The sequence below is a fragment of the Xiphophorus hellerii genome, unplaced genomic scaffold (genome assembly GCF_003331165.1).
Source record: "Xiphophorus hellerii strain 12219 unplaced genomic scaffold, Xiphophorus_hellerii-4.1 PGA_scaffold_71__1_contigs__length_207192, whole genome shotgun sequence".
Classification (NCBI taxonomy): domain Eukaryota; kingdom Metazoa; phylum Chordata; class Actinopteri; order Cyprinodontiformes; family Poeciliidae; genus Xiphophorus; species Xiphophorus hellerii.
In genome coordinates, this window is record NW_022587646.1 from 143,164 (window position 1) to 169,381 (window position 26,218).

At 41.8% G+C, this 26,218-nt stretch overlaps 2 protein-coding genes across 5 annotated transcripts; one reads left to right on the forward strand and one right to left on the reverse strand.

The window, feature by feature from the left end:
* Positions 1-41: 41 nt before the first annotated feature.
* On the forward strand, positions 42-18,404 carry LOC116716568 (uncharacterized). Of its 4 annotated transcripts, XM_032557405.1 has the most exons (31): positions 42-381; positions 717-917; positions 1,026-1,150; positions 1,221-1,314; positions 2,032-2,145; positions 2,212-2,352; positions 3,208-3,391; positions 4,353-4,547; positions 4,623-4,826; positions 5,019-5,116; positions 5,299-5,505; positions 6,475-6,548; positions 6,624-6,911; positions 7,327-7,365; positions 7,746-8,064; positions 8,598-8,772; positions 9,539-9,715; positions 9,803-10,564; positions 10,640-10,737; positions 11,782-11,872; positions 12,578-12,769; positions 12,849-12,970; positions 13,300-13,660; positions 13,731-13,865; positions 14,881-15,314; positions 16,300-16,470; positions 16,735-16,771; positions 16,872-17,132; positions 17,975-18,071; positions 18,152-18,251; positions 18,318-18,404. In XM_032557405.1, the coding sequence occupies exons 1-31, from the start codon at positions 283-285 to the stop codon at positions 18,360-18,362; spliced, it is 5,640 nt and encodes a 1,879-aa protein (XP_032413296.1). In that variant the 5' UTR covers positions 42-282; the 3' UTR covers positions 18,363-18,404. The 4 variants fall into 4 exon arrangements, with proteins under 4 accessions (XP_032413296.1, XP_032413293.1, XP_032413294.1 ...); XM_032557402.1 differs by having other exon boundaries at positions 18,152-18,402; XM_032557403.1 differs by having other exon boundaries at positions 12,581-12,769; positions 18,152-18,402.
* LOC116716569 (delta(3,5)-Delta(2,4)-dienoyl-CoA isomerase, mitochondrial-like) lies at positions 18,357-25,625 on the reverse strand. Its single transcript, XM_032557406.1, has 11 exons — positions 25,506-25,625; positions 25,259-25,306; positions 23,820-23,982; positions 22,572-22,660; positions 21,689-21,813; positions 21,563-21,611; positions 20,941-21,005; positions 19,648-19,718; positions 19,476-19,547; positions 19,056-19,206; positions 18,357-18,698 (listed from the first exon to the last, which is right to left on the reverse strand). The coding sequence occupies exons 2-11, from the start codon at positions 25,293-25,295 to the stop codon at positions 18,594-18,596; spliced, it is 927 nt and encodes a 308-aa protein (XP_032413297.1). The 5' UTR covers positions 25,296-25,306; positions 25,506-25,625; the 3' UTR covers positions 18,357-18,593.
* Positions 25,626-26,218: the final 593 nt, after the last annotated feature.

The window sequence follows — 26,218 nt, forward strand, 5'->3', positions numbered from 1 at the left end:
AGCTAAGGCGGTCAGTTTAAACCACCGGATATGACGTTTGGAACACAAACGGTCGGTTTTGTTCAACCGGTTAGAGTTCTCCAAAATTTGAGCATTTAGCTGTTTTTTCCTTTTATTTATGACATAACTAAGGTTTTATTTCACGCTTTAACCGTCGGACTAGGTTACAATGGTTGCTGCGGCTCGAAAGGAACGGAGTTTGGACTCTGAGAGAAGTCATGTTAGCCTAATTAGCATTCAAACTCGCTTTTGTGAAAGTGCCCGGTAGCATTTTTGAGGAAAATGAAGAGAAAAGTGTCGAAATTAAGATTGAGTCCCAACGAAGAGGCTCGTATAATACGCGAGGAGCTTGACAGACGGAGGAAACTACGGATCCAGCAGGTAATGGTTGGTTTTACCAGAAGGTTCTGTCGCTTCAACCCAGATTTAAGTAATTATTCTGTTTTAATCCAGTCAGATTCAATCCAAATAACTGTGCTTTTTTAAAAACACAGACATGAAATGTTAAAAAGTTATCTATTTGAACAAATAAGCTCTATTTATAAACTGTTCAGCTTGATCCAGAGGAAGCATATGGTAACAGTGGAAAGAAACAACTCCCTTTTCACAAGAAGAACAACCAAACTCAGAAAGAATGGCTGGACCAGGAGTACTTTCTATGTTGAAACTTCGTCCAGAACCAGTTTCTGACATGATGTTGTGCGTTGGATGTCCAGGTGCGGGAGCAGCAGCGGCAGATTGCGCTGCAGATCCGGCGGGAGGTGGAGCAGCGGCGGCAGCAGGAGCTGCGGCAGCTGGAGGAGCAGCTGAGGGAGGACTGGGAGAGGCGTCAGAGGGAGAAGCTGCAAACGCTGCAGAGTTTGTATCTGGAGAGCCTGCAGCTCATCGGTCAGAGCCACAGAAGCGCCAAGGAAACCGTGAGCTAGCAGAGGCTTCCTAGCTTAGCAGTGAGAAACACGATGCTGTGGAGCCAGAATGTGGCTAACATAATAAGCTAACGGAAAAGGTTTACATTTCTGCTTCAGGAAGCTGAGCTGGCAGCTGCTGCTCAGAGAGAGGAGGAGCATCATGCTAAAGCAGAGGAGCGTTACTGTGAAGCTCTGAAGGAACTCAAGATCCAAAAAACTAAAGAGCAGGAGAGACAGAAACGGTGAGAAACCTGAAAGCTGTTAAAACATTTGAGTTGGTGCAGAACGATAGCTTCCCTTCTTCATTTATAGATCCATCAATGCGAGGAAGAAAGCGCTGCAGACGGAGAAGGAACGATCAGCTAAAGTGGCCAGACTCCCGCCGCCTCCGCCTGATCCCATTCAGGTGCTTTCCCTGCAAAATTCAAGCGTTTTCAGATTGTTTTCCTACTCTGGCAGATTTATTTGGTCCAAGTAGCGGTGGCTGACCGGCACTCAAAGTTTTATCACCGTATTTTGTGGAACCATTGCTATGAAGCTAAAGCTGTAACTGCTGGGCTCAGCCATCAGTCTGTTTCTTTAGGACACCAGTAAGATGAAGAAGAGTGATTTGCATCACTAAACTGCACACAGTGGCTGCTGTTAATCTTATTTTCACAAGTGACGCATTGGTCCACTCTTCACTTCCGATACCGTTACAGATATGTGAGGTTTAGCATCAGATATCTGATACAGAAAAACAGCCAAATTAACTTAAAATGTTACTTTTTTAACACAAAGGTAAATGTACCTGGACTACATTCAGTAAAATGGTTCAGAAAGTGCAATTAGGAATTCTAAATATAATGTAAAATATCTAGATTTTTCTTCAATATTGGGATAGAAATGGATATCAACATCGGATCAGTGTAGCTCTGGTTTTCACATTTATTGGTGGCGAAAATAGTAAATCAAACAATGCAAACAGTTATGTTTTTATTTAAGCATCATTAGTTGGAATTTATCATGACAACAATAAATGTAAATTCCTCTCATGGTAACAAATTCATCATGATAAATGATGAACGGCGTTGTAAATGCCCAGCTGTGGCTCTGAGTGTTGACTGTCTCTTGTTTGGAGCAGGACATCGATCCCAGGAAGTCCCACATGGTGAAGAGGTCGAATCTGAACGCCTTCGCTACCACTCGCTATCACATGCCAGAGAGCGCCGTGGCGAAGGAGCCGGAGGCGCTGCAGGTCAGAGAGCTGCTTCTGCTTCTGGTTCTGATGTCCGCCAACTCTAAGCTCTGGTCCTCTCTGCAGTCTGATGCCAGACTGGAAGCTGACCTGGAGTCCAGGAGGCTGCAGGAGCTCCAGAGGGAGGAGGACAGGAGGAGAGAGGAGCAGCTGGAGAAGGCCCGGGTCAGAGGGAGGCAGGCACTGAGGAGGGAGCAGCTGGAGCAGGTAAACCTCCAATCCTGAAACACTGACTCACCACGACAGCTGGACAATAAATGATCCCAGTAATCATCACTATGAACAATGGTAATGTTGTTTTGAGACCATTTTCTAATTGATAATGGCATAATAAAGCAAGTTCAGCCTCTCAATAAACTTCAGTTTATTGAAGAACAATTAACACTCAAACTGGAAGACATTTTAAATATCCAAAATACAACACATCTGAAAATAACAAAACAAATAACAGAAATAAAAACCAGCCAGTCAGTCCCTTCCTCCCTCCCCTCTCACTGCAGAATGAGAAAGCTGCTGATTTTCAGGTATTTCCAGAGGCAAATAAGATTAGTTTCACATGCAAGTATTGGCCAATCACTGATCCTGCAGAATGAAGGAAATCTGTGCACCACTAGTTTTTATCAAAAAGCTTTAATCTTGGCAGATTAAAACCTCTTTTTGCATTACATTCTGATGTGCCGTTAGTTTTGGGTCATCCTGATTTTACTTTTTCTTTGTTTTTCTTTTGACTTTTGAATGTTCATCATTTACCTTCTTATTGGAATTTTCCTATATGCAACTTCTCTATGTTCACATTCAGCACGATATAAAATAAGAAAGTAACTTTTGCTTGGTAGCGATTTTTTTAACAGCCCTTTAGTCTCATTATCCAGTTTGTTGGTTTCTTGCTCTGTTCTTCTTCACTGTCTTTGGTTTGAAGTCTCCATGTCTCCCACTTTTCTTCTGTTTGTACGTTTTGAATGTTTTTAATGCAGTCGTGTGAACTGTTCTCACATCACCCACCTTCTGTTCACATGGTAGTTTTTGTGCTGCAGACGTTTTAACTGCAGCCTCTGGTTTCAGGACCGGGAGCGCCTCCTGGTGGAGCTGCAGCACCTGCAGCAGACCGACCTGCTGCGGCGGAGGCAGCAGGTGTCCCGGATGCCACCACAGATCTTCCAGCCTCTCTACCAGAGGCAGGAGGCCAGGGAGGAACTCCAGAGGGAACTGGAGTTCGCCTTCGAGGACATGTACACCGGAGAGAGACGTGAGGGCGACTCGGCTGAGGATTGATTTAGGCCATTTACACACCTGATAGTTCGGTAGACTCGGTTCAAAAACTGTACTCAAGTAACTTCAACATGTTTTCACTAAAGTAAAAGTAAAAAGTAGCAAGAAATTACTCAAGTAAGACGTAGAAAGTATTTGGTAAAAAGTCGTCTCATGTACTGAGTAACTGATCAAATTATCAATCATTTAAGATTTAAAAATTATATCAGACAAACCAAAATATAAAATTAATTGGAAATTTTGGTATTTTAAGAACAAAAATGCCAATAATTCATATAAGTAAAAAAAACTAATAAAATCAGGCAAACATTTTTTCAAATCAGTTTCTTTCAATAAAAAACTCATAAAACTTGAACAGGAACTGCAGGTGTCTGTCTGGTGAATTTTTGGTTAAAAAATGTTTGTTTTTCATCCAGTAGGTAGAAAATCCAGACATTTTTCTCGTATAAAAGAAGCAATTCTTCAAAATAAAATTACTCAAGTAAGTTAAAAAAGATAAGCTTAACCATCTCCTAAAGTAACAAATACTCCTAAAGCCAAACGTTTTCAACAAAAACAGGGCGGCGTCAGATTTTAGTGGATGTAGGAATTTCCTTTTGTCTTTGGCTAAAGACCACAAGTCATATCTCCTGCTAACGCTAGGTTAGCATGTTTGTTTTGTGGTTATATTTACCCAGAATGCCCTGCGCTGTAGTCCACTTCCTGCTTTGGTCTGCTGAGTTCACATATGCATTCAAACCGCACCAGTGTTCACTTCAGCCGAACCCAGACTGAAGTTTGTAGGTGGACCAGAGTTAGCTTAGCATTCACACCTCACCAACCGAACCGGATTTTCTGGCCAACCGGACTGGAGATGGATTAAAGCGGAATAGATGGGGCGGGTGTGAACGCATCCTTAGTCCTGAGCCTCTCTGCATCTCAGTCGTTTCTCTTCTCAGGGGTAAAAGGTGACCTGGTGGTCCAGCTGGTACCGGAGCCTCTCCCAACCTCATCCAGCACCGGCCAGGATCTGGATCTGGACCCGGATCAGGACCTGGATGTCACTGTGGATGAAAACGCCGAACCCGAAGCAGAAAATATTCAGAATGACTTTGGGGATGAAGTTGAAGGCAGAGAGCAGGAAGCAGCAGATGGTGAACAAAGTTTTGACTAAACACTCCCTTCATCTCATGTCTGCGTCTCGTTTCACATCAAACTCTCTCCCGCAGGCGCAACTCCTCCCAGACAGGCGCTCCGGAAACTCCTGGATCGGATCCGGAGCCAAAGAACCGACTGGATCAACGGCAGCAGCCGGGTTCCTGCAGCAGATTCTCCGTCCGTCGACACAGAGCTGATCCCAGAGCGAGACATGAGCATCGAAACCGGATCTCTGACCCCCGAGACGCTCAGTGAACCTGGCGTCCCTGCACCGAGTGCGTCTCTGTTTGCTTTGTCTCCATAGCAACGATGGACTGTCAGTTTGATGCTCTCATGACAATAATCGCACACTTTTAAGTTGTTTACATCATTTTCTGAAATCAGAATTATTTAGGTGCTTTTCTCCAACATTAATGTTTCTATTTTTAACTGTTTGTGTTTTTTGTGTGTTTGTTTGACTCATGCAGCTGTGGAACCAGCAGAACCGCCACCAGCAGCAGAACGTTCACTTCCTGCCAATTTTCTGAGCAGAATCCAGGAAGCCGAAGAAGAACGGAAGAAGCGGGTGAGAGAAACGGTTAAAATGTCTTATTGTTGGCCTGTCGTGGTGTCAAATTCTCCCAGAAATGAAGTAAATGAGAATGTTGCTGTTTTGAGACCATTTTTAAGTCCTATAATGATAATGTGTTGACTTATAGAACAGAGGCTCATATTTTGAAAGTTTTCGCCGTTTTGTTTGTTTGAAAGGAAGCAGAGCTGGAGGTGGAGAAGCAGCAGCAGCTTGCTCTCCTCCAGGAACTGGAGGAGCAAAAAGCCGAGCTGGAGCAGATGCTGCAGGAGGCTCAGAGGGAAAGGGAGCAGCTGAGAGCTGCTGCCCAGCAGGAGGCGCTGCTCCTCCAACCACAGGTTCCTGTCCAGGACCGCTCCCCGATCAGCTTAACCTCTGAGGAAGAAGTAGGTCCAGCATGTTTGAACAGGATGTTGGTGGAATTACTGCAGCAGATTCCATTAAATATTTAAAGTGTGGATAGCATGAACATGAAATGCTCCCCCCTCAGGTTATGTTTTCACATTTCAATTAGTCACTTGAATTTCAGGATGTCAGCCATTTTTCTTTTTTTGTTCCTTTACACCAGATATTGCCATAAATTGCGATACATTTTCATGCCTTGGCTGAATTTATGTCGCATCATGTTTTCCACTTTAAGGTAATAAAATAAAATCTGATTCCAAACCTGAAAACAGGACTTTGCTGTTTGCGAGTGCCACACCAGTCATCAGCTGGAAGGAAACGATGAGAAACACAGACCAAAACACAGTTGTCTTTATTGTTAGCATTAGCTCCTGCTATTTATTTTATTTATTTATTTAGCAGTTTTGTGTTAGCTTCTGCTAATTTTAATGTGTTTAGATGTTTAGAATTAGCATAACAAAGATTCTTGTTTAGTGAATTAGAGCTTAATGATCCTAACTTTTTGGTTAGCCGTGCTCAACACTAGCAACATCTACTGTCGATTTTAGGGCAACAATGGTGGCCATTTTGAGAAATGTCCACCGGGATCAAGAAAATGTTTACGATTCCCACGGTTCTAAATATGTGGGCTATAATTTAGCACCAAATACATTCATCTACTTGCCGATTTTAGTGCAGAAGTTAATTTTCCTTGACGACCATAGTGGCCATCTTGAAAAAAATTATTAGGAAAAATGATTTATATGAGACCAATTGGCAATTATGTATGATTTGACATGAAGAGTATTTACATGTAATAAATATTCGCAAAAATATATTTTTTCTCAACGTCCATCTTGAAATTTTTATTGGCTGACATTTATTTCCTAAAAAGCAAACTCCTGAGAATGTCTGCATATAACTGACATATTCAGTTATCTGCTGCAGTGGTAACTTCCTGTTTCCTGCAGGCGGTGGCTGCAGAGGAAGGCGTGTCCACCAGGAGGCTCAGACAGTACCAGCAGCGCCTGCTGGAGCAGAACAGGTGCGTATCGTTTCTCCTTCAGCTCCTTCTGAAGCGCCGCTCCGTCAGCCCGACTGAACGAAGGCGATCTTTCAGGATTCACCAGAGATCCGTGGAAGTGGCCCGGCAGCGGCTGGAGGAATACCAGCGAGCTCTCCGGATCCGCCACAACCTGACCGCCACCGCCTTGCTGAGGCCTCCCGTTCACCCTGCGTTCCTCGCTCCCCCGTCTGAAAGTCACCCAGCGACACCCTCTGTGCCTTCAGGCGTGTCACTTCCTGCTTTCAGCAGCAGCGCCGGCTCCAGCGTACCGTCGGATCCGTCCATTACGAACCGGTTCAGCTCACTGAGACCAGACGCTGCTTCGCTCGCCGACAGCCAGAGGTGGGCAGAGAATCCAAAAACTGTTCTCAGCTGAGAGTAGAACTACCTTATATTTTGATCCATCTGATGATGTAATTTTTAAGTATTAAATGATTGATAAATTGATCAGTTACTCAGTACTTGAGTAGATTTTTTACCTGTCTTTTTTTTTTTTTTTTTTTTTTTTTGCTTTTACTTGAGTAAAAATGTGTTAAAGTAATATTTTATTATTTTTAGTATAATAAAAATGTTATTATTTTAAAGAACAGAATGAAAATAATTCATATAAATAACATAGTTACAAAATAAAAACACTTTTATTTTGTATTTTTTTCAAAATCAGTTTCTTTCAATAAAAAACTGACGAAACATTAACAGAAACTCCAGGTTTGTGTCTGGTGACTTTCTGGTTAAAACATGTTTGTTTTTCATTCAGTGGGAAGAAAATCCAGAAATCTGAAATACCTCATAATCAGTTGGGTAGTAACTATTCATATTTACTTGAGTAACTTTTTGAAAACTGTATTTTTAATACTCTGTATTTTTTACTTGAGTAATTTTATTAATCAAATGATTGATAATTTGATCAGTTACTCGATACTTTTTGCCAAATACTTTTTTACTCTGATTTAATTTTCTGAATGGCTACTTTTTACTTTTGCTTGAGTAAAAATATGTTAAAGTAGTTCTACTCTTACTCAAGTTCAGTTTTTGGATTCTCTGCCCGGATCTGTTCATAATAAAATTACTCAAGTAAAAGTAAAAAGTGTAGTAAAAATACCCTTAAAAGTGCATTATTTCAAAAAAAAGTTACTCGAGTAAATGTAACTAGTTACAATCCATATCTGCTGGCAGCATAATGGAGCGAGTAGCGAAGCACCTGCCGGACAGACCGAGAGCTTCGCCGGTCGCTGCAGGGCCGTACGAACCCGACGCCGCACGCGGGTCAGCCAGCACCTCGGCCACCTTTGACCCGATGACCCTGACCTCCAGAGAGGCGGACCGCAGGAGACGGGAGCTGCAGGAGGCCCAGAGACGGGTGGTGGAGCAGAGGGCGGCGCTGACGCTGCAGAAGGAGCAGCAAGAGGAGGAGAGGCGCAGAGCGGAGGAGGAGCTGCATCACATGAGGAGGCAGAAGGAGGCGCTGCAGGCTCTGATCGACGCCGATAGACGAGTCAGTGGCTTCAGCAATCAATGGCATAATCACAACTAATTCAGTGATTGATTAACTGGAGTAGAAAGACTCAAAAAAGACAGTTTGTTGAAAAAACATTCAGAGCAGTGATTAAACCAAACCTGTATAAAAACATTTTGCATTAAGATAAAAAAAAATCTTTGTGTGTAAATATGTTCAACCTGGAACATATTGCAGCTTTAGCTTGAAAGTCTATAAATATTAAGCAACTTTCACTGTCTAATTAGTGAATCAAAATAATAATAATCAGCAGATCAGCCTTACACTGTATTGATGTTAATCCATCAGAAAGGATTATTAGGATTATTTTAGCTGCAGATGGATCCTTTGCTGCTACAAATTATCAGGTGTTTACTGGAGAAATACTATGTTGCTGCATTTAGGCAGTAAAATGTTTATTTTCTAATTTAAGAAAGAAATTATGTTACTTGTTTAGTTTATTTCTAATATTGTATGAAAATATGCCGGATTTGTTCCGTTTAGTCTGAGTGAGGTTTTCTGGTCGCCTGCAGAGCGGTTCCGATTCTCCCAGTGAAGCTTCGGACCCACAGGAGGCCGAGCGGAAACGGCTGCAGCTGCTGGCGACTCTGCTGAGAGCCATCGAAGAGTCGAATGGAGGAAGTCTGTCCCACTTAGAGGAGCCGGAGGACGGAGACGACTCCCTTCAGCCCGATCTTAGAGGAAGAGGTATCTGCCGAGGTCCTCCGGCTCGCAAAGTCAGTTTTTTAAACTTTATACAGAAGAGTTCATCATCTCCTTTTTAAGGCTGCAAAAGCCTTTAAATATGGACAGATTTTCGGTATCATATTTAATCTGATATTTAATTTTGTCTTTGAACTTCTGTTCATTTAGGGCTGCACAGATTAAGATTTTCTGATCTTTGGCCAGTACCGATTTGTTTTTTTGTTTTGTGATAACTGACATGTCAGGTGTTATAAAGTCCCAATTCACCTTCAACCTTTACTATTTTCTTCAGATCAGTGAAATATGTTCAAACCACAAACTGTGGACAGACTTGATATAAAATGTGTTGCCCTGAACCGAGGTGTGTGTGTGTGTGTGTGTGTGTGTGTGTGTGTGTGTGGGGGTGTGTGTGTGGGTGTGTGTGGGTGTGTGTGTGTGGTAACAGATGTACTAATGGTGGATTAGTCATGAAATGCATACAACATTCTGCACAATTTCACCATGACTCTCAAGAAGATCAATAACTGCTTCACATTATAAAGAGTCGGTAGCTCTAACATCCAAGACTGGATTTGAAATTTAATTCTGAAAGACCTTCATATCTTAACTCTATTATTATTTACGGTTTTTTCTGCGTAATTTAACTCCTGGTAGCTCCCCGCATTACAGCATGACACAGATCAACAAAGTCAGCGTTGTTGATCTGTGTCATTTATCCAAGTTTAATTGTTTTAAAATATGTTCTGTTCTTTCTGCTTTCCTTTTGAAGTTCCTCTGGTTCCGAGCGTCGTTCCTCCAGAACCTTCTGGACTCCTCCATCCTCCACGGACGCAGAAGCCTCCAGTGACGCGGGTCAAACTGGGTTTCAAGTGGATGATTCCTCAACAACATGAGCTCAGCGCCATCCAAGAGGTGGAGACTCCGGTCAGCATGAGTCGGGTTACAGGTCCGCTTCCACACCTTTGGTTCCAGACCCGTTTCGTCCAGTATTTAAACCAAGAGAAGCTCCTGATGATGATTCTTGTCTTTTCAGGCTGTAGACCCAATTCTGCTGAACGGCGGCTTGTCTTTTCTGGTCCAGAAGACGACGATCCTTCACACCTGCAGGAAGGTTCAGGATTTTTCTCCACAGCTGACAGGACTGCGCGGTCTGTGTCTGTCTCCAGCTGTAGACCCGATTCTGCTGGGAGACGGGTCGCCTTTTCAGGCCCAGAAGATGACATTCCTTCAATCCCGGCAGACTACAACCTGCGGTGTCGTTCTGCCAAGAGACGGGTCGTCTTTTCAGACACTGAAGGAGACATGCGTTCCCGCTCAGCAGACGGTAATCTGCAGGATTCAGTACATGACACCAGACAGTCTGGGTCTGTCTCCAGCTGTAGAAAAGACTCTGCTGGGAGACGGGTTGTCTTTTCAGGTCCAGAAGACGACGTTCCTTCACGCCTATCAGACGTTAACCTGCAGGATTCTTCTACCAAGACACGGGTCGTTTCTTCAGGCCCAGAAAATGACTTTCCTTTATGGCCTGCAGACTTTAGTCTGGAGGATGATTCTGTATCTTTATCCACGTCTGACAGGACTGCGCAGTCTCTGTCCGTCTCCAGCTTTAGAGCGGATTCTGCTGGGAGACGGGTCGTCTTTTCAGGTCCAGAAGACGCCGTTCCTTCACTCCCAGCAGAAGTTAATCTGCAGGATGGTTCTGTTGAGAGCCGGGTCGGGTCGGAGACCTTCCGTCTTCCCTGGAGGGAGCGACTGCTGTCTGGAGCAGCAACGACTCCAGAGTCGTCTGATTCCGGTACGGATGCACAGGAATCGACCTCTGCTGAGGGAGAAGATGTAAAACTGCAGTGATGCATTCCTGTTTTTCTAGATTCAGCCATGAAAGCGACGTCACCGCCTTGTTCTGATTCTGGAAGAGGAGCCGACTCGCCCGGTCCTGCAGCTCTGAGCGCCAGATTCCCCTCAGAGGTAACCGTGCCAATCAAACCGCGCAGTGTGTGTGCTTCTACTGACAATCAGACGGATTTAACTTCATATCTGGACTTTTTTCTGCCTGTGAATCCCCTCTGAGGTCCACCGGCTGTGGATCAATGATGAAAACTAGCCAAATCTGAGCGGAGGCAGACGATGCCTCGGCCTCTGATTACGCTGGAGAAGCTTCTATGTGTGTGTGTGCGTTGTTGTTGGGTGTTTGTGTGTGTGTGTGTGTGTGTGTGTGTGTTGTTGTTGGGTGTTTGTGTGTGTGTTGTTTTTGGGTGTTTGTGTGTGTTGTTGGGTGTTTGTGTGTGTTGTTGGGTGTTTGTGTGTGTTGTTGGGTGTGTATGTGTTCTGTCTTTCTGTGTACTGAGCGATGATGTGAAACGTCTGAACCTGAAGCGTGTCCATTAAACACGTTTTCATGAGGGTTTCTACACTTGAACTGAGCTCAGTCCTTTAGTTCTGATCCTAAAATATCAGAAGTTTTAATGGTTCTGTTGGACCTCAGCACAGCATTCAACACCGCTATAGCTGGGTCCGACTCTGTGGTTTGGTATCGGACTGCTCCCAGTTTCACCTAAAGTAACGGTAAGTCATCGGAACGGAGGAAAATCCTCCGGGCTCAATCCTCCTATTTAATACTTACCTGCTCTCACTGGCTCAGGTTATAACAAGAAGATTAGTTACCATAGCTACGCAGATGATGCACAGGGAATGGAACCGGAACCAAACATGGAGAAGCATCATTCAGCCTCTGTGCACCACAAACCTGGGACAAAGTTCCAGAAAACTGAAAAACATCCGAAACACAGAGTTCCTTTAAATCCAGACTAAGACCCTGCCTATTTAGTTTCCTTTGATTAGTAATAACTGGAACGTCATTTATTTTAGTCCAACTTTTCATGACTTCTCTTGATTTTGCCACTGGAATGTTTTTGTTGTTTGTTTTTTTTGTAACTTAAATGACTTTAAACCGTCTTGTTGCTGAAATGTGCATTACGAACAAACTTGAGTGAGTCTTCAGTTTTGTCTCAGGCTCTCTGCAGGTTCGCCGGTTCCGACTGCCTCTCCTCCACCACCATCTCCAGCGGCAGCTACGTCTCCACCGACCCGGAACAAAATGTCGGTGAGTGTCAGCCAGACCTTCACAACGACCTGAAACCCGTCAAGATCGACTTAAAACAGAACCATCGGCTCTTATTATCCTAATTAAAACCTGTAATTAGGCTTTTATTCTCAAAATTATGACTTATTCCAATAACGATGACTAGGCCTGTCTCAATTTCTATTTGCATGATTCATTGTTTTTGTCTTTCTACCAAAAACTGGATGATAAGTTTTCAGTCTGGTGTTTTGGTCTCAACAAGCCTTTATTTTGGAGGATAATTTAGTTTACCAAAGCTTTATAACTAGTTTTATTGGTTGTTTCTGTGTTATTTATTTTGGATATTTAAAATGTCTTCCAGTTCCAGTGTTAAATGTTCGTTAGAATTTAAAGTTTATTGATTTTTGGGAATGAGTTCTTATTATTATGTCATTATTATTATATTACTTTAAAATGATCTCAAAACAACAATATTATTATTTATGGCAATAACTTATGGGACAATTTATCATCCAGCAAAATGTATTATTGTGACTAATTATGACTTTAAGGCTCAAAATTACTTATTTTAATTATGACTTTTTTGTTGTGTTAATTATGAATAAAACTAATTATGGCTTTTATTCTGGTAATTATGATTTCCTGTTGGGCTTTTATTTTTCCTTCCGCTGTGGAGCAGAAAACGTGCCTAAGGTTTAAAAATGATCGCCAGCTTCCTGTTTTCAGCAGACGACCCTCGGCTCTTCAACCCAACTGGACCGGGTTCTGGTGGCGTTTCCTGTGCAGGTTTTCGGGACTCGTTCGTCCCCGCCGGTCCGCCTGTAGACTCGGTGTTTAACGACAGCGTCATCCAGCGCATCATCGATAAATACACCAGAGAGCTTGACGTCTCGCTCAGCGCCGCAGGAACGACTACAGGTCCAGATCCAGTTCCCTCTCTGCCCGCCTCCGGCCCGGTTCACGTCTAGAACGATAAAAACTCTCCTGTTGATCTCAGACAGCGACGCTCTGGAGGAGTCCGGCTCTTCGCTCTCTCAGCCGTCCAGGACGGAGGATGAGACCTCGGCTCGTCGTCGGGACGTCCGGCTCCACCCAATGGCCGGTCAGGACCCGAACCCGGTCAGTCACTCATCCATTCAACCAGGTTCAGATCAATCAGAAGATCTGATCCGTTGATCTGATAAATCAGCTACATGTAATCAGAGCATCAGAGACCAACTTCCTTCTTCACCAGATGGAAACAAGATGGAGGCGTCGGATTTTAGTGGTTGGAGGATTTCTCTCTAGTCTTTGGCTGAAGACCAGGTGCCATTTCTGCTGCTAGCGCTAGGCTAGCACATTAGCTTTGGTTTTATTTACCCAGAATGCCCTGCGCTCTAGTCCACTTCCTGCTCCTGAAGCGGTCTCCGGTCCTCTTCGATGAATCTGAGCGTTTCTGCTGTTTTCAGGAGCAGACGACCCCGGGTCATCCCGCCCTGGAGCGTTTCTGTCCTGTTGACCCAGAGCAGAACCCGTCCTGCTTGGCTCCAGAGAGGCTTTCGGTTCTGGAGCGGTTGGTCGGCCAGCCATCAGCTCACTCCTCCATGATCGGTGCCAGGCCCGGTCCGCCGGATCGGAGCGGCTGGGACTCCACTCTGAGCCGGATGATCGGCCGCCTGTCCCAACAGTCCGACTCTCCGGGTCCGGGTTTCTGCGCTGGTCATGACACGTCGGAACGGTCCTGGTCGGATGAGCTACCGGAGGAGATCCGGATGAGGGTTCTGGTCGGAGAGCTGCAGGTCTCTGCCAATCAGCACAGTGAAAGCTCCGGTATGCGTTTTATTGTGGATCATTTCTGGTTTGTAAGTTAAAGATCATTTAAATTAATGACCGAATTCAGGTGAACGGAGTTCTGCAGCTGAGTCCAGAGAACCATCAGGACTGCAGCGTTGCCTGGCTGGGAGACCGCCCGCCTCGAACCCGGTGCTGCAGAACCGAGCCGGTCTGGAGGACCTGGACCCGCACGGCGCCGACGGTGAGAGAAAACATCAGGAGCCGTTTCTCATTTGAACCCGATTCCTGTCATTTGGTAGTCTGGGTTCCCTTGGTTTATCATCAGCCTGGCGGGCCGCCAGGATTAACCGGCTCCCACCAGGACAAACGGTTATTTATTTAAAATATTGTTTTTATTTACCAGCAATAGCAAAGACGGATTAAAGGAGCAGTTTTATGTAAAATCAACTTTTATAAGCTTTCCATATTATTTTAATGTTAACCCCAAACAAAAATATTTGGTGCTTTGATTCTTTAAAGGATTTCTCAAACACGCATGAGTCTCCATGGCAACCATGCAGCTGGGTGGACCTAGCCCCGCCTTCAATGCGCAGCTCTTCCTCAGAGCTGCAGTTTCCAAACTTCTGCCTCACAGAGCAGCCCTGAAACTGAGATCCTTCAGACTAGCCAGAAGCAATTAGCAAACATAGCAGTTCTCATCATAGGAGCTACTTCTTAGTTCAACGCTGGTAGAAAACGTTGTTAAAGGGTTAATAGAGGAGCCGTGTTGGGGTGACTTCCTGAAGACGGAGCTTCAGAAAGAGCAGGAGATTTTATGACTTTAAAACCTGATTCTGGGTCAGAACTAAAACCTGATGGAGAGACGACAAATCCCATCTCCACCAGGAAAACCATGAGATCAGAGACAGAGTTGATCTGGTCATGATATTTTAGCAACTGATTGATAAATAGAGAGCAAAAGGTGATTAAAAGGATATTTTTTCTGAATTTTATTCACGTGAAGCTAAAACTGGGAGAGCAGATTCATTTTTATCTTAATATATTTTTTGCACACTTTGTTTAATCACTGCTCTGTGTTGTTTTAGCAAATTGCCTTTTTGAGTCTGTTCTCTCCAGATATCTATTAATTGATTACAGAAATAATCGTCAACTAATTTAATAATCGATTAATCACAGTTAATTGTTTTAGTCCTATATTTTTTGTTCTTCAAAAATAAAGTTGGACTGAAACGACTCGTCTTTCTCTCTCCACTCAGATTCGTTTCACCTGCTGCAACCAGAAATCACCCACAACGAAACCGCTGAGCCCTCTGTGACCTTTCACCTTCCTGACCTCAACACCTCTGACGATCCGTCGCTGGAGCAGCTGAGAGTGGAGGAGCCGCACGGCCGCAGAGAAGTTCAGGAGTCCTTCTCCCGACTCGTCATCTCCGAGTGCGTCCAGCAGGACTCTGTCCTGATGTCGTCCCCTGCCCTGAGGACGCCGCCACACGGGTCCCCCGCCCCGAGGATGCCGCCCCGCCTGTCCCCCGCCCCGGGGACGCCGCCACACGTGTCCCCCGCCCCGAGGACGCTGCCCTGTGGTTTTGGGGAAGCGTCCGCTATCGGCGCGTCGGAGACAAAATCCTCCAGAGTTTCCGTCCCAGTCTGTGAACGTCAGGAGGATTTCTCCACCTCAGAAATCACGCCGGTATGTTTTCATCTGACTGACGTAGAAAACAAGAATCATTTTAAGGTTCGTTCAGGTGCCGATAATCTAAGACATCAGATAATTTAAAGTTTTGTGGAAAAACGAGATGAATAGAAGCAGCAGCTAGCGTAGCACTGTGTGTTATGCAGAGCTGGGGAGTAACTACTTACATTTACTTGAGTAAGGTTTTGGGGGAAAAAATTACTTTTAGACGTATTTTTAGCATGCTGTACTTTTTACTCTTGAGTAATTTTATTATGAAGTATTTTTACTCTGTCTTGAGTAAAATTTCTGGATTTTTTTCCCACTGAATGAAAAACAAACACGTCTTAACCAGAAATTCACACTTAACAGACACACAGCGGCAGCTTCTGTTGAAGTTTCATCAGTTTTTTATTGAAAGAAACTGATTTAGAAACATTTTCTTTTGCCTGATTTTATTTTTTGTGACTTGAATAAATTATAATTTTTGTCCTTAAAAATAATTCCACTAAACTTTATATTTTGGTGTTTGTTAAATATTAAATACTTGATCATTTTATCAGTTGCTCAGTACTTGAGTAGTCTCCTTATCAGATACTTTGAGTAATTTCTTGCTACTTTTTATTTTTACTTAAGTAAAAATACTTTGAAGTCGTGCTGCTCATAGTGGCAACAATCGTTGCCATGCTTACATTTACTCTTCTGATGGTTAAAAGATTCATGCAGGGATAAAATTCTCCTTATTCATCAGGAGAAGCCCCTTTATAGAACATCTGTACAAAAAGCTAGATAGCTTCAGCAGCTATTAGCATCTAGTTAGCGGTAGCCGCAAATGGCTTGAATCACAGAATGCAGCGAACATGTATGCGCACGACTCAAAGTTTTGCAACAAGTCTGGCAACAATTGTTGCCCACAAGATAGAAAGTTTGTTCACCCCGCTTTAACCGAACCGTCTTAGTTCCCCCTGCTGGATCTGAACCGGGCTGATTTCTGGTTCTGTAGGAGTCGGACGAGGAGAGGGGCATCCTGGAGCAGTCTCAGATCACGTTGGTGAGTCTGACGGACACGACGCTCCAGGACGCGGTCGCCACGGACGACGAGGGACTGCAGGACAGCGACGGTCCAGACAGCATCACAGATGGACAGGAAACCATGGAAACGGAGCCAACAGAGGTTCATGCATCTCAGCTTTATATCAAAGCTACAGTAACTTTAATAAAAAATGTCTTTTACATGTTTGTTAAACATATCACCAGAAAAATACTGAATATTAATGAACATTGTAGACAGAAAAAAATTAAATCAGTCTCAGAAATGTTCTTGAAAAAAATTCTAAATTTGTGTTTCAAAAGTAAAATATTTGCAAGAAAAACGTCACAATATGGTGACAGTTTGAACAAATAAACATTTTTATAACCTGCAAACTTTGTCCACCAGGGGGCTGAATCCACGTTGGCTCATCAGACGCCATCAGGTACAGACAGACCACCTGCTCGGGTCAATCAAAGCGTCATGTGAGGCGTTAAAGCCGCCATCTTGATTATGGCCGCCATCTTGTTGGTCCCCGTGTCCAGCGTCCCTCCAGGAGTCCCTCTGGAGTCCCGGCAGGAACCTGCAGGACGTCTTCCAGCGGCGGCGCCGGGTTCTCATGCAGCGGTCCGACCGCCGCGTTCAGGAGATCAAAGACAAGCGGGCCGCCGCCAGGAACGGACCCCTGAGTCGGGTTCTGGTCGAAGGACGGGACCCGGGTAGAGCCGCGGTCCAGACCGTCCCCAGGAAGGAGACGACAGAGGACAGGAAGAGAGCGGAGAGGAAGCTCCGCCCACCTCCACCAGGTAGCACACCTACGACTTTAATCTCAGAACATTTTATTCTCATGTTACGACTTTATGATGTAACTTTTTATCGTATCATTAGGATGTTGTTTTTATCGCATTATTACGACTTACTGTTGTACGATTTTTCGTATTAATTTAATTTTCTCATCTTGACTTTTTGTCGTTTGACTTTATTCTTGTGTTATTACAACTTTTTTTTCTCAGATTATTAGAAATTTCTCAGGTCTCATAATTTTATTAGCTGGGTAGAGTAACTAAAATTGTACTATAGTAAGAGTAGAACTACTTCAATACATTTTTACCCAAGTAAGAGTAAAAAACATATTTGGTAAAAAAGACTCAAGTACTGAGTAACTGATCAAATTATCAATCATTTAATATTTAAAAATTACATCATCAGACCAAAATGACAATAATTTATAGAGATGAAACCAGACAAAGGAATTTTTTTCCAAATCATTTTTTTTCATTTAAAAGCTGATTTTTTTAAAATTGAACTTTAACAGAAGCTGCAGGTGTGAGTTTGTGTCTGGTGAATTTCTGGTTCAAACATGTTTGTTTTTCATTCAGTGGGCAGAAAATCCAGAAATTTTACGCAAGAATAGAAATGCTTCATAATAAAATTAGTCAAGTAAAAAGTAAAAATACTCCTTAATGGAAATTTTTTCCAAAAAGTTACTCAAGTAAGTTGAGTAAATGTAACTAGTTACTCCCCAGCTCTGGTTGCTGTTTTACAGATTTTGGTTGTTGGTATTTTATTTTTTTTTCCAGCCTGGTTCTGATTCGTTCATCTCTAGATGTTGTTTTAACTGAATTTTGCGACCCGGTTCTTCTCTCAGGTCGCCGCTCCAGTCCTCAGATCGGAACCGACGTTCGGATCAGCGATCCGGATCAGAGGAAGCGGAACCTGTCAGAGATGCACCAGCGGACCCAGAGGTACCGGTGGGCCGAGGCGGGCCGCCTGCGCTCTGAGCGCCGTGTGTGAGCGCCGTGTGTGTGTGTGTGTGTGTGTTTAGGCTGTACGAGCAGCTGGAGGAGGTGAAGCAGCAGCGAGCGGCCCGCAGCCGGCAGGAGGACTGGGCCAGGAACCGGCTGAGGGCCAAGGAGTTCCACAGGGTAGGAGCGTTTCCGCCTCCGGGTTCTTGCAGCAGAACCGCAGCTCACTCTGATTTCCCTCCACAGAAAACGCTGCAGAAGCTCCGAGCCAAGCAGACGCCAACGTTTTAATTTATCACCTTTATTTAATAAAAACTCAGATTGTTTTAAAGATTCGGCTCAGACTAATGTTTGGCAAAATAAACATTCATTCAGATGAGTTTATTAAAGAAACATAATTGGTTTGCAAAAAGAAACCAAAGTTATAAAGATTAGAGAACCCAAAGCGATCATCCAGGAGGTCGGCGTTAATCTGGTGGCTGAAGAGAATAATGTGGAGATTAAAACCGTCAGCAGTGAGGCTCAGAGTTTGGAGAAAAGCGTCTCTTTGGGGCTTTTCTTCTCCATGGCGGCCTGAGCCGACTTCATCACATCCTGGGTCTGCAGCATGCTCATGTTCCAGGTCGCCTGCAGAGACCAGACAGCAGAAACTGCAGCCAGGGTTTTATTTTATACGATCGGCACGATCCAATACTAAAACCGATAAATGTAAAACGAGTAAAACTCAACATAAAAAAGATCCATGAAAAAAAACAAACATGAATATTATCTGATTTGAACTTTAAAAAAAATTACACAAAATAAAATGAATTACCCTGAATATATTGACTAATAAAACAAAATGCAAAAAAAACTCATTTAAAATCAAAGATTAAAATAAAAAATATAAAACTAATAAAGATAAACAGGCCAAATGAACATTATTATAAACTTTAATATGATGAACGGATAATGTTTGTAAATAAAAGCAGCAGGGTGTCGTACCATGTAGTCGAGTCCCTCGGCGACGCCGTGATCTCTGGAGTAGATCAGGTTGATTTTGGTTCCCTGCACGGCCACCGGGCTGCGGGCCACGATCTCCGCCGCCATCTCCAGCGCGCCGGCCATCATGGCTTCCTGATCTGGAAACACTCGGCTGCAGCAACAACAAGCACGTTCAGGCTGCAGCTTAAAACGGGAATCACAAAATGATGATCGCTGAAAATATGTCAAATTTACAGAAAATAAAATCTGGGGAAAAAATATGAGAAAAGTTTTTAAAGTGATAAAAACTCAGTTGTCTCTGTCCAAGTACTTACCTGACAGTATTTGGACAGCCTCTGGTTGTTTATATTTGCCTTCGGTTGTTTATATTTAAACTGATGTTTTGTTGCACATCCATTATTTTTAACGTTCGGTTTTTACCTGACCAGTCCGCTGCTCTTGGCCTCGTCGGCGTACATCTTCCTGGCGGTCAGAGCCAGCTCGTTCACCAGGCTGCACAGACCACACGTGACCTTTGAACTCAGGGTTCCTGCTAATAAACATGGCCGAGTCCGAAACCGGACGACCAGAACAGGGCCGGGTTGAGTTTTACCTGCGGCTGCCGATCACTTTAGGAAGCCGCTGCAGCGTTCCTACGTCTGCTGCCAGACCGATGTCCACTTCCTGTGAAACCGAGACGGAGACGCTGAGGAAACAGTTCGGATCAGACGGAACCGCTCAGAACTTTCCCAACCATCAAGACTGAGCTGCTAACTTTAACAGGGAAGTTCAAAAAGTAAAAAACTCCAGAGAAACTGATGTTTCTTCATCCACACGTAGCTCAGTCTCTACAAAACAAACATGTCCGCCACATATTAGAGGAAAAACTCGTAGAAGCTGGAATGGTTTCCGAAAAGTTCTCATCCACACAAATACGCCACTCAGTGTTGCTTTAAACATGCCAACCCATAGGGGGCAGTGCAGCACAAAGCTAAAACCTGTCAGCCAATCAGATTGCTTCAAAACGACCACAACTTCCTGTTAGGAATTAAACATGGCGCCAGGAGGATCCATTGTAGCTTAAGCTACTTTTAAATACTTTATCGGAATATAAAGTAATTAAAACACAAAATGATTTGAAATTGTGTCAAAGCGATATGTTGATATATTAGCGCATCATTTGTCCCAGAATGCAATGCGCAGGATCCTAAATTTCTGCCCCACCAGAATTTTTTAGGTTTCTCTTGGAGATTTTCAGGAAAAAATGGAATCTGAGTTTAAAATAATGTCTTTTCTAGAAAGACATTATGAATCTCAAATATTTTCTAAAAATAAATCTTAAATATTTAGATTCATCTCAGAAATTTGCTTGAAAATGAAGAAATTTGAGTTTGAAAAGTCAAATGTGCTAGAAAAAATGCTCAGATTTTGATTAAAGGCAGAAACTTTCTACAAAGACATTTCCATGATCGAAAAGTCGAAAATTTGCTAAGCAGAAATTGAGATTGATCTCAGAAATATCACAGAAATTTTTTTTGAGTTTTTAGCCAAAAACTTGACTTTTCAAACTGGAAAATTTCGTCATTTCTAGAAAACTTCTGAGATTTCTTTTTCTAGCAAATTTTAAACTTCCAGAGTTCAGAAATTTATTTCTTCTTGAAAATTTTGAATTATCAAAATTTCTCATTTTTGGCAGAAATTTACTGCTCTTCATTTTCTTTCCTATTGACCAAGACCCCTCTACACCGTCCAGCCTTTTCATATAAACACAAAGCAGCTTTCTCAAATCTCCAGTCTGTTTTTTTAGAAATATTAAACTGACTTTTGTGTGGAAACATAAAAATGTTTGTTTTCCAGATTTCCGGCTACATTTAAACTATTACTGAGTTCTGATCGGTTTTCTGACCTTGACCTGGAACCAGGCGTCCTGGGTGCACAGCCGAATGTCACAGGCTGTGATCAGGTCAACGCCTGCAGGAAGAACCAATTATTAAAGTATTTTCAGGCTAGTTTCTAGTTTTGTTTGAAATAAAACAAAACTGACAGAAGTAATTTTTCAAAAAGTTTTAGGAGCTTCTTTACGCCAGAAATTCCTCAATATTGATAGAAAAAACCTTCAGATTATTTCACTTAGTGAGACATTTTTTCCATAAGTGAAATAATTTGGCAGTGGAACTAGAACTTTTTCATCAAAATTAAGGAATTATTAACTTTAAACAAGCTCCTGTACTTTACTTGTAAGTTAGTTTTGTCTTATTTCAAACGTACTGAGATATTTGACTAAAAATACTTGGAAAGATTTTATTTTTTACAGTGAAGGACCAGTAAAAACAACAGACCTTCTCTTTCCTGAATAAAATGACTCAAATTAATATGTTTGCAGTTTCAGATTAAGTAAATTTAACTGTAAAAAAAGTTACATCTAATTGAAGGTTTCTTCGATCAGGTAAAAATAAGCAGTGATGTCATGTCTTTGTTGCGCTTCTTGCTGCTGGATTTTAAAGTCGGCCATCTTGATGGCGTCCTACCTCCTCCGATGCAGGCACCGTGGACCGCCGCCACCACCGGCTTTGGACACTGCAGGAGAAGAAGAAGAAATTAACTGAGCGTTTGATGAACCTTTCTGACCGCCGGTCCTCTCTCGCAGCGTTTACCTTCTCCAAGACGGAGAACGTCTCCTGGTACCTCCTGATCAGCTTCCTGAGGTTCCAGGCGATCCGCGCCGTGTCGTCGCCCTCCGGCTGCACAATGTCGGCCGCCATGTCCATCAGGTCGATCCCTGGACGGCGGCAGGTCAGACAGGATTAGAACCCGGCGGCGGCATCGTGCCGTTGCCCACCCAGAGTCAGCGGTGCCCTCCGAACTGGAGGCTGTTTATTTTTACCTCAGAGTGGCCATCTGTCTGTTACTCCTATCTCAGTTTCATCCACTAAGGAGGGGGAGCGCAAACGTTTTCCACGTAAACCAAAATTTGTCGATAAAACAACCCGACTTAAAATTAAGCTAATAAAGTAACTCGATTTTTAATGTAGATCCAAAACTTAAAGGGATTTTTACACTGGCCTGTCAGGGGCTTCGTAGATAGAAATATAGGAGGACATTACTGCCAAAAACTTCGAAATTCAGTGATTAAGTCTCAGAAATTTTGTAGAACAATTTGTGACATTTGAAATTCTGAAATCTCCAACTTTTTTTGTTAGTCTTAAAATTTAGATTTTTGCATATTTCCTTTTTTTTCTAGAAATTTTCTGAAATTCATCTCAAATTTTTTCATTTTCTTTTTTTTTTTGGAAAATTCGTGAGCTGTTTTTGGCAGAAATGTACTCTTCCAGTGGCATTAATGCGCCGGAGCAGATTGATTGTTGCATTTAAAGAAACAAACTTCAGAGACCGAAAACGGATTCTTGGATTTCTGCAGCTAATGTTTGCACTAATCTCAGTATTTTCTGCATGTCACTGTTTATTATGTATTTTATACGAAAAGTTGCATAAACATATTTCTATTAAAGGCCCGTCTACAGACAGACGGACGCTCACCTGCTGTGAACATCGTCCCTGCTCCAGAAATCACCACCACCCTGCAGGCCTGGTCATCAGAGATCTGCTGGAAACACTCCACCATCTCACTACAACGGGAAAAACCTCCATTTGTAACAAAACAATAAAATGATCAAAAGCTCGTCTCAAAAAAACTAACTATTAACTAAATTCATGATGAATGACTTATTTTTAGCCTTATAAAGAATTAAAACCCAAGATTCAGTGTGTCCACTTTAGAAAACTGTGAAAACGTCAAATACAGTAAAGTTGAGTGGAAGGAAAAAATACACCACCCTTAAAGAATTTGGGGAAGCTTGTGAAATGTGTTTGCACCAGTAGGGTTTCCCACCTTACTATTTTGCTAGTTGAAAATAATTTCTAAACCCAATTTGAATACAGAATATTTTTTAAAAAAAATAACATTTATGTAAACTGATATAAATTAAAAATTACTACACTAAACTGGCAGATATGCGCCATATTTAACAATAACAAACTTCTACTTTCCATTTAATCGATATTCAATGTGGCTCAAAAATAAAATCTCCGATTTTTTCATATTAAATTTGATTTCTGATTTTAATAATAAAAAGAAAAATGTAAAAGAGAAATTACAAATGATGGAAAATATTCTCAGAAAGTGGGTTTTATTTTAATCCTCCTTTCTCTGAACTACTCCTTTAACTCTCTGAACTACGGAGAATTGGTGCCGGAATAGAACCGCAACTTTACCAGAACAAAGTCTTAAAATTACCAGAAAAAACTGTTTTAATGAGAGAAAAGCTTCAGGACGTAACGTGACCAGCTCAGCCGTTACCTGTGAAACTTTACAAGATGCTCCACTTTCCTCATTTCACTTTAGATTAATCATAAAGTTATTACTTTATTCTCTTTATATTACGACTGTTTTCTGGTAATATTAACATTTTATTCTCGCATTATTTTGGCTCTATTGTCGTATGAATGAATTATTGCAATATTCTTCCTTTACTCTTGTAATTAAACATAAAAAACAAAAACTCGCAGCCTGGCCTAACACTTCGTCAAAGAGTTGATAAGAATTCAGAGTCCAAATAAATAGAAGCTGTAAAACACGCTTAAACAAGATGGCCGCCCTGGGCGCGATGACATCATCCTGAACTACGGAAACCCAGGAAAGAAAATTAACAAAAAAAATCCAGATTTTCCGGGAGTTAAATATTGAAAAACTGAAGGCGGCGCTGAGTGTTTGGAGGCTCGTCTTGCCTCCAGAAGGCTTTGTTCATGGCGTTGCGCTTGGCGGGTCGGTGCAGCTGGACGTGCGTGACGGACTCGGCCGGCCGGCTGACGGCCAGCGTGGTGAACGGCGCCGTGGGCCCGTCTGAGGACGACATGGTTCTGACCGGGCCGGGTCGCCACAACCTGCAGTCTGAACGACAAAAGCATTTCGTTTATTTATTCACAGAGAAAAGCTGACCTTTGACCCAGCTGAGGAGACAAACTGCGTCGCCTTTAAGTAAAGTTTAACGTGTTTTAAAACTTACAAAAACAAAAGGATTCTGAGTCCGATCAGTTTAAATCCACTCAGGTGTTTTGCTTCACTTATATTTTCACAAATGAAAAACCTTGTTTACTATTCCTCCCATCTTTTCCTTTGCATATTTTGTTTATGGTTGTGAAAATATTTGCTAGTAGAGCACAAATAGTTTCTAAATGTGAATTTATTCATTCCTTTTATAGATTTGCTGCTGATTATTTGTTACTTTCAGTTCATTCATTATGTTATGGAATAATATTTGTATTTTTCTCACATAAACTATTATTCAACTTTGTTTTTATGATGAAAGAAATAAAACTCTGAAAAAAGCAGCAAAACATTTGAGTCAAAAATCAGTACTTTGATTTTTCTTTTTTAAACATATACATATATATTTAAAAATTTTCTGTTTTTACTTTGACAACTATAATTTTAAAAAAGTACAATAGGGAGGTCATATTTTGGTAGAAAAAAACTGCTTTATCTTACAGTATATTTGAAACGGTAAACAAAGTCTTAAACGTTGGTTGTTTTCTTTTATTCTCAGCAACAAGAACAGATTATTTGTCGCTCGCTTTTCTAAAAAATATCTTGCTTTATTTTGCTCAGTTCACCAAACATTTGTGCTAAAGTCTGAACTTGAGGAAAGGTCACTGGATGTTTGTTGTGAAATCGAATAATTGCATCAAACATGGCTGACTAAAGATCAATATTTTGTGTTTTATCGTTCACTTTTAACAAATTTAATTCATCTGTAAAATGTGTAACTGCACCAACAGAAAAAATGGAAGATCATTTTTGTACTGTGACAGAGGGCCGCTAAACTTCACTTCAAGGCCTTAAATGGCCCCCTATCCGCACTTTGGACACCCGTGGAATAAGGTCTACCTGATTTTAGATATGTTATTAAAAATATTTTGTTAATTTTAAGAAAACACTAAGAACTTTGACTCAATCCTTAACCTTGACCTTTCACCTACATTCAATTTAAAGCTCGTTTCTTTCAGTTGTTAAATTGATTTTCGAACCTAAACTCAGATAAAAACATGAGGAGATGACCGGAAACTCTCCATGTTTATTTTTTAACTATCAAGGACACAAACTAAGAATTAATAAGCCAACATAAACATAAACTAGTTAATAAGGCAACATAAACAGTTACACTTACATTTAGGCAGAGCTGATCTGAGAAGGACCGACAGCATCGCCTTTTGCCCTGCAGACACCGGATGTTTTCAACGTGATAAAACTGAGACATTTAGAAACATCACTGCTAGCTAGCCTGCTAACTAGCATGGCTAATGCTAACTGAGACTAACTAGCTAACTTATCGAAACTCTCCTCTGCTTCACTGGTTCGCCTCCAGCTAAATGTTAGACAACACAACCATGTATGTCTAAAATTAAACTACAAACCTGAACGAAACGTTTAGAAACGGATCCCCAGCTAGTGTAGCTTCTCATACGGTGGCCGATGAGGCTTACGTAGCGTACAGAGAAGCGCAAACTGATCTGTTCAGGATTTTTACTATTGATACTGTTAAATTATGAATGTTAAAATGAAGTTATTTATTTACTCAAAATAAAAGAAAATTCATAGACATAACAGGGGAAAACTAATAACAAATGTTTTTGTAGAAATTCTTTAAAAATAAACTGATATTTTTAAAGAATATTTCCATGAAATGTCATTTCTTCAACCTACTTAACTTTAGTTAAGATTAGATTAGATTAGATTTATTTTATTACAGACTCAGAGTCCAGATTACACACAAAGGAAAGCAAAGACAATAAAAGAATAAAAAGTACAATAAAAAATAAAAATAAAAATTAAAAAATTAAGTAGAAAACGTGTATGAATTGAAATTAAATAAAATTACATTAATAATTCCATCTTTCTGCTTTCTTCCAGCTTTCTGTCGGCTGCCAGCCGGTTCAAAAATAATAAATTAGCACATAAACTTCCTCTTGTGATAAAATAAATATAAAATGGATCTGATATAAAGATCAATCAGCACAACATGCTCTACTGCTGTTCCTGCCTTTATGCTAGCAAAAAAAAAAGTTTTTCTTTGTTTTCAATTTCTGGGATTTGAGTTTTATTCAGCTTTCTTCTTCTAGACAATGTC

Bases quoted from the DNA above. Each gene is read 5' to 3' on its own strand.
- LOC116716568 (XM_032557402.1), top strand. From the start codon at position 283: ATGAAGAGAAAAGTGTCGAAATTAAGATTGAGTCCCAACGAAGAGGCT. The intron at 1,151-1,220 runs GTGAGAAACCTG...CTTCATTTATAG, and splicing joins GAGCAGGAGAGACAGAAACG to ATCCATCAATGCGAGGAAGA. The intron at 12,971-13,299 runs GTCAGTCACTCA...TGCTGTTTTCAG, and splicing joins CCGGTCAGGACCCGAACCCG to GAGCAGACGACCCCGGGTCA.
- LOC116716569 (XM_032557406.1), bottom strand. From the start codon at position 25,295: ATGCTGTCGGTCCTTCTCAGATCAGCTCTGCCTAAAT. The intron at 22,661-23,819 runs GCAAGACGAGCC...TTCCCGTTGTAG, and splicing joins ATGAACAAAGCCTTCTGGAG to TGAGATGGTGGAGTGTTTCC. The intron at 18,699-19,055 runs GTACGACACCCT...TGGTCTCTGCAG, and splicing joins CCGAGGGACTCGACTACATG to GCGACCTGGAACATGAGCAT.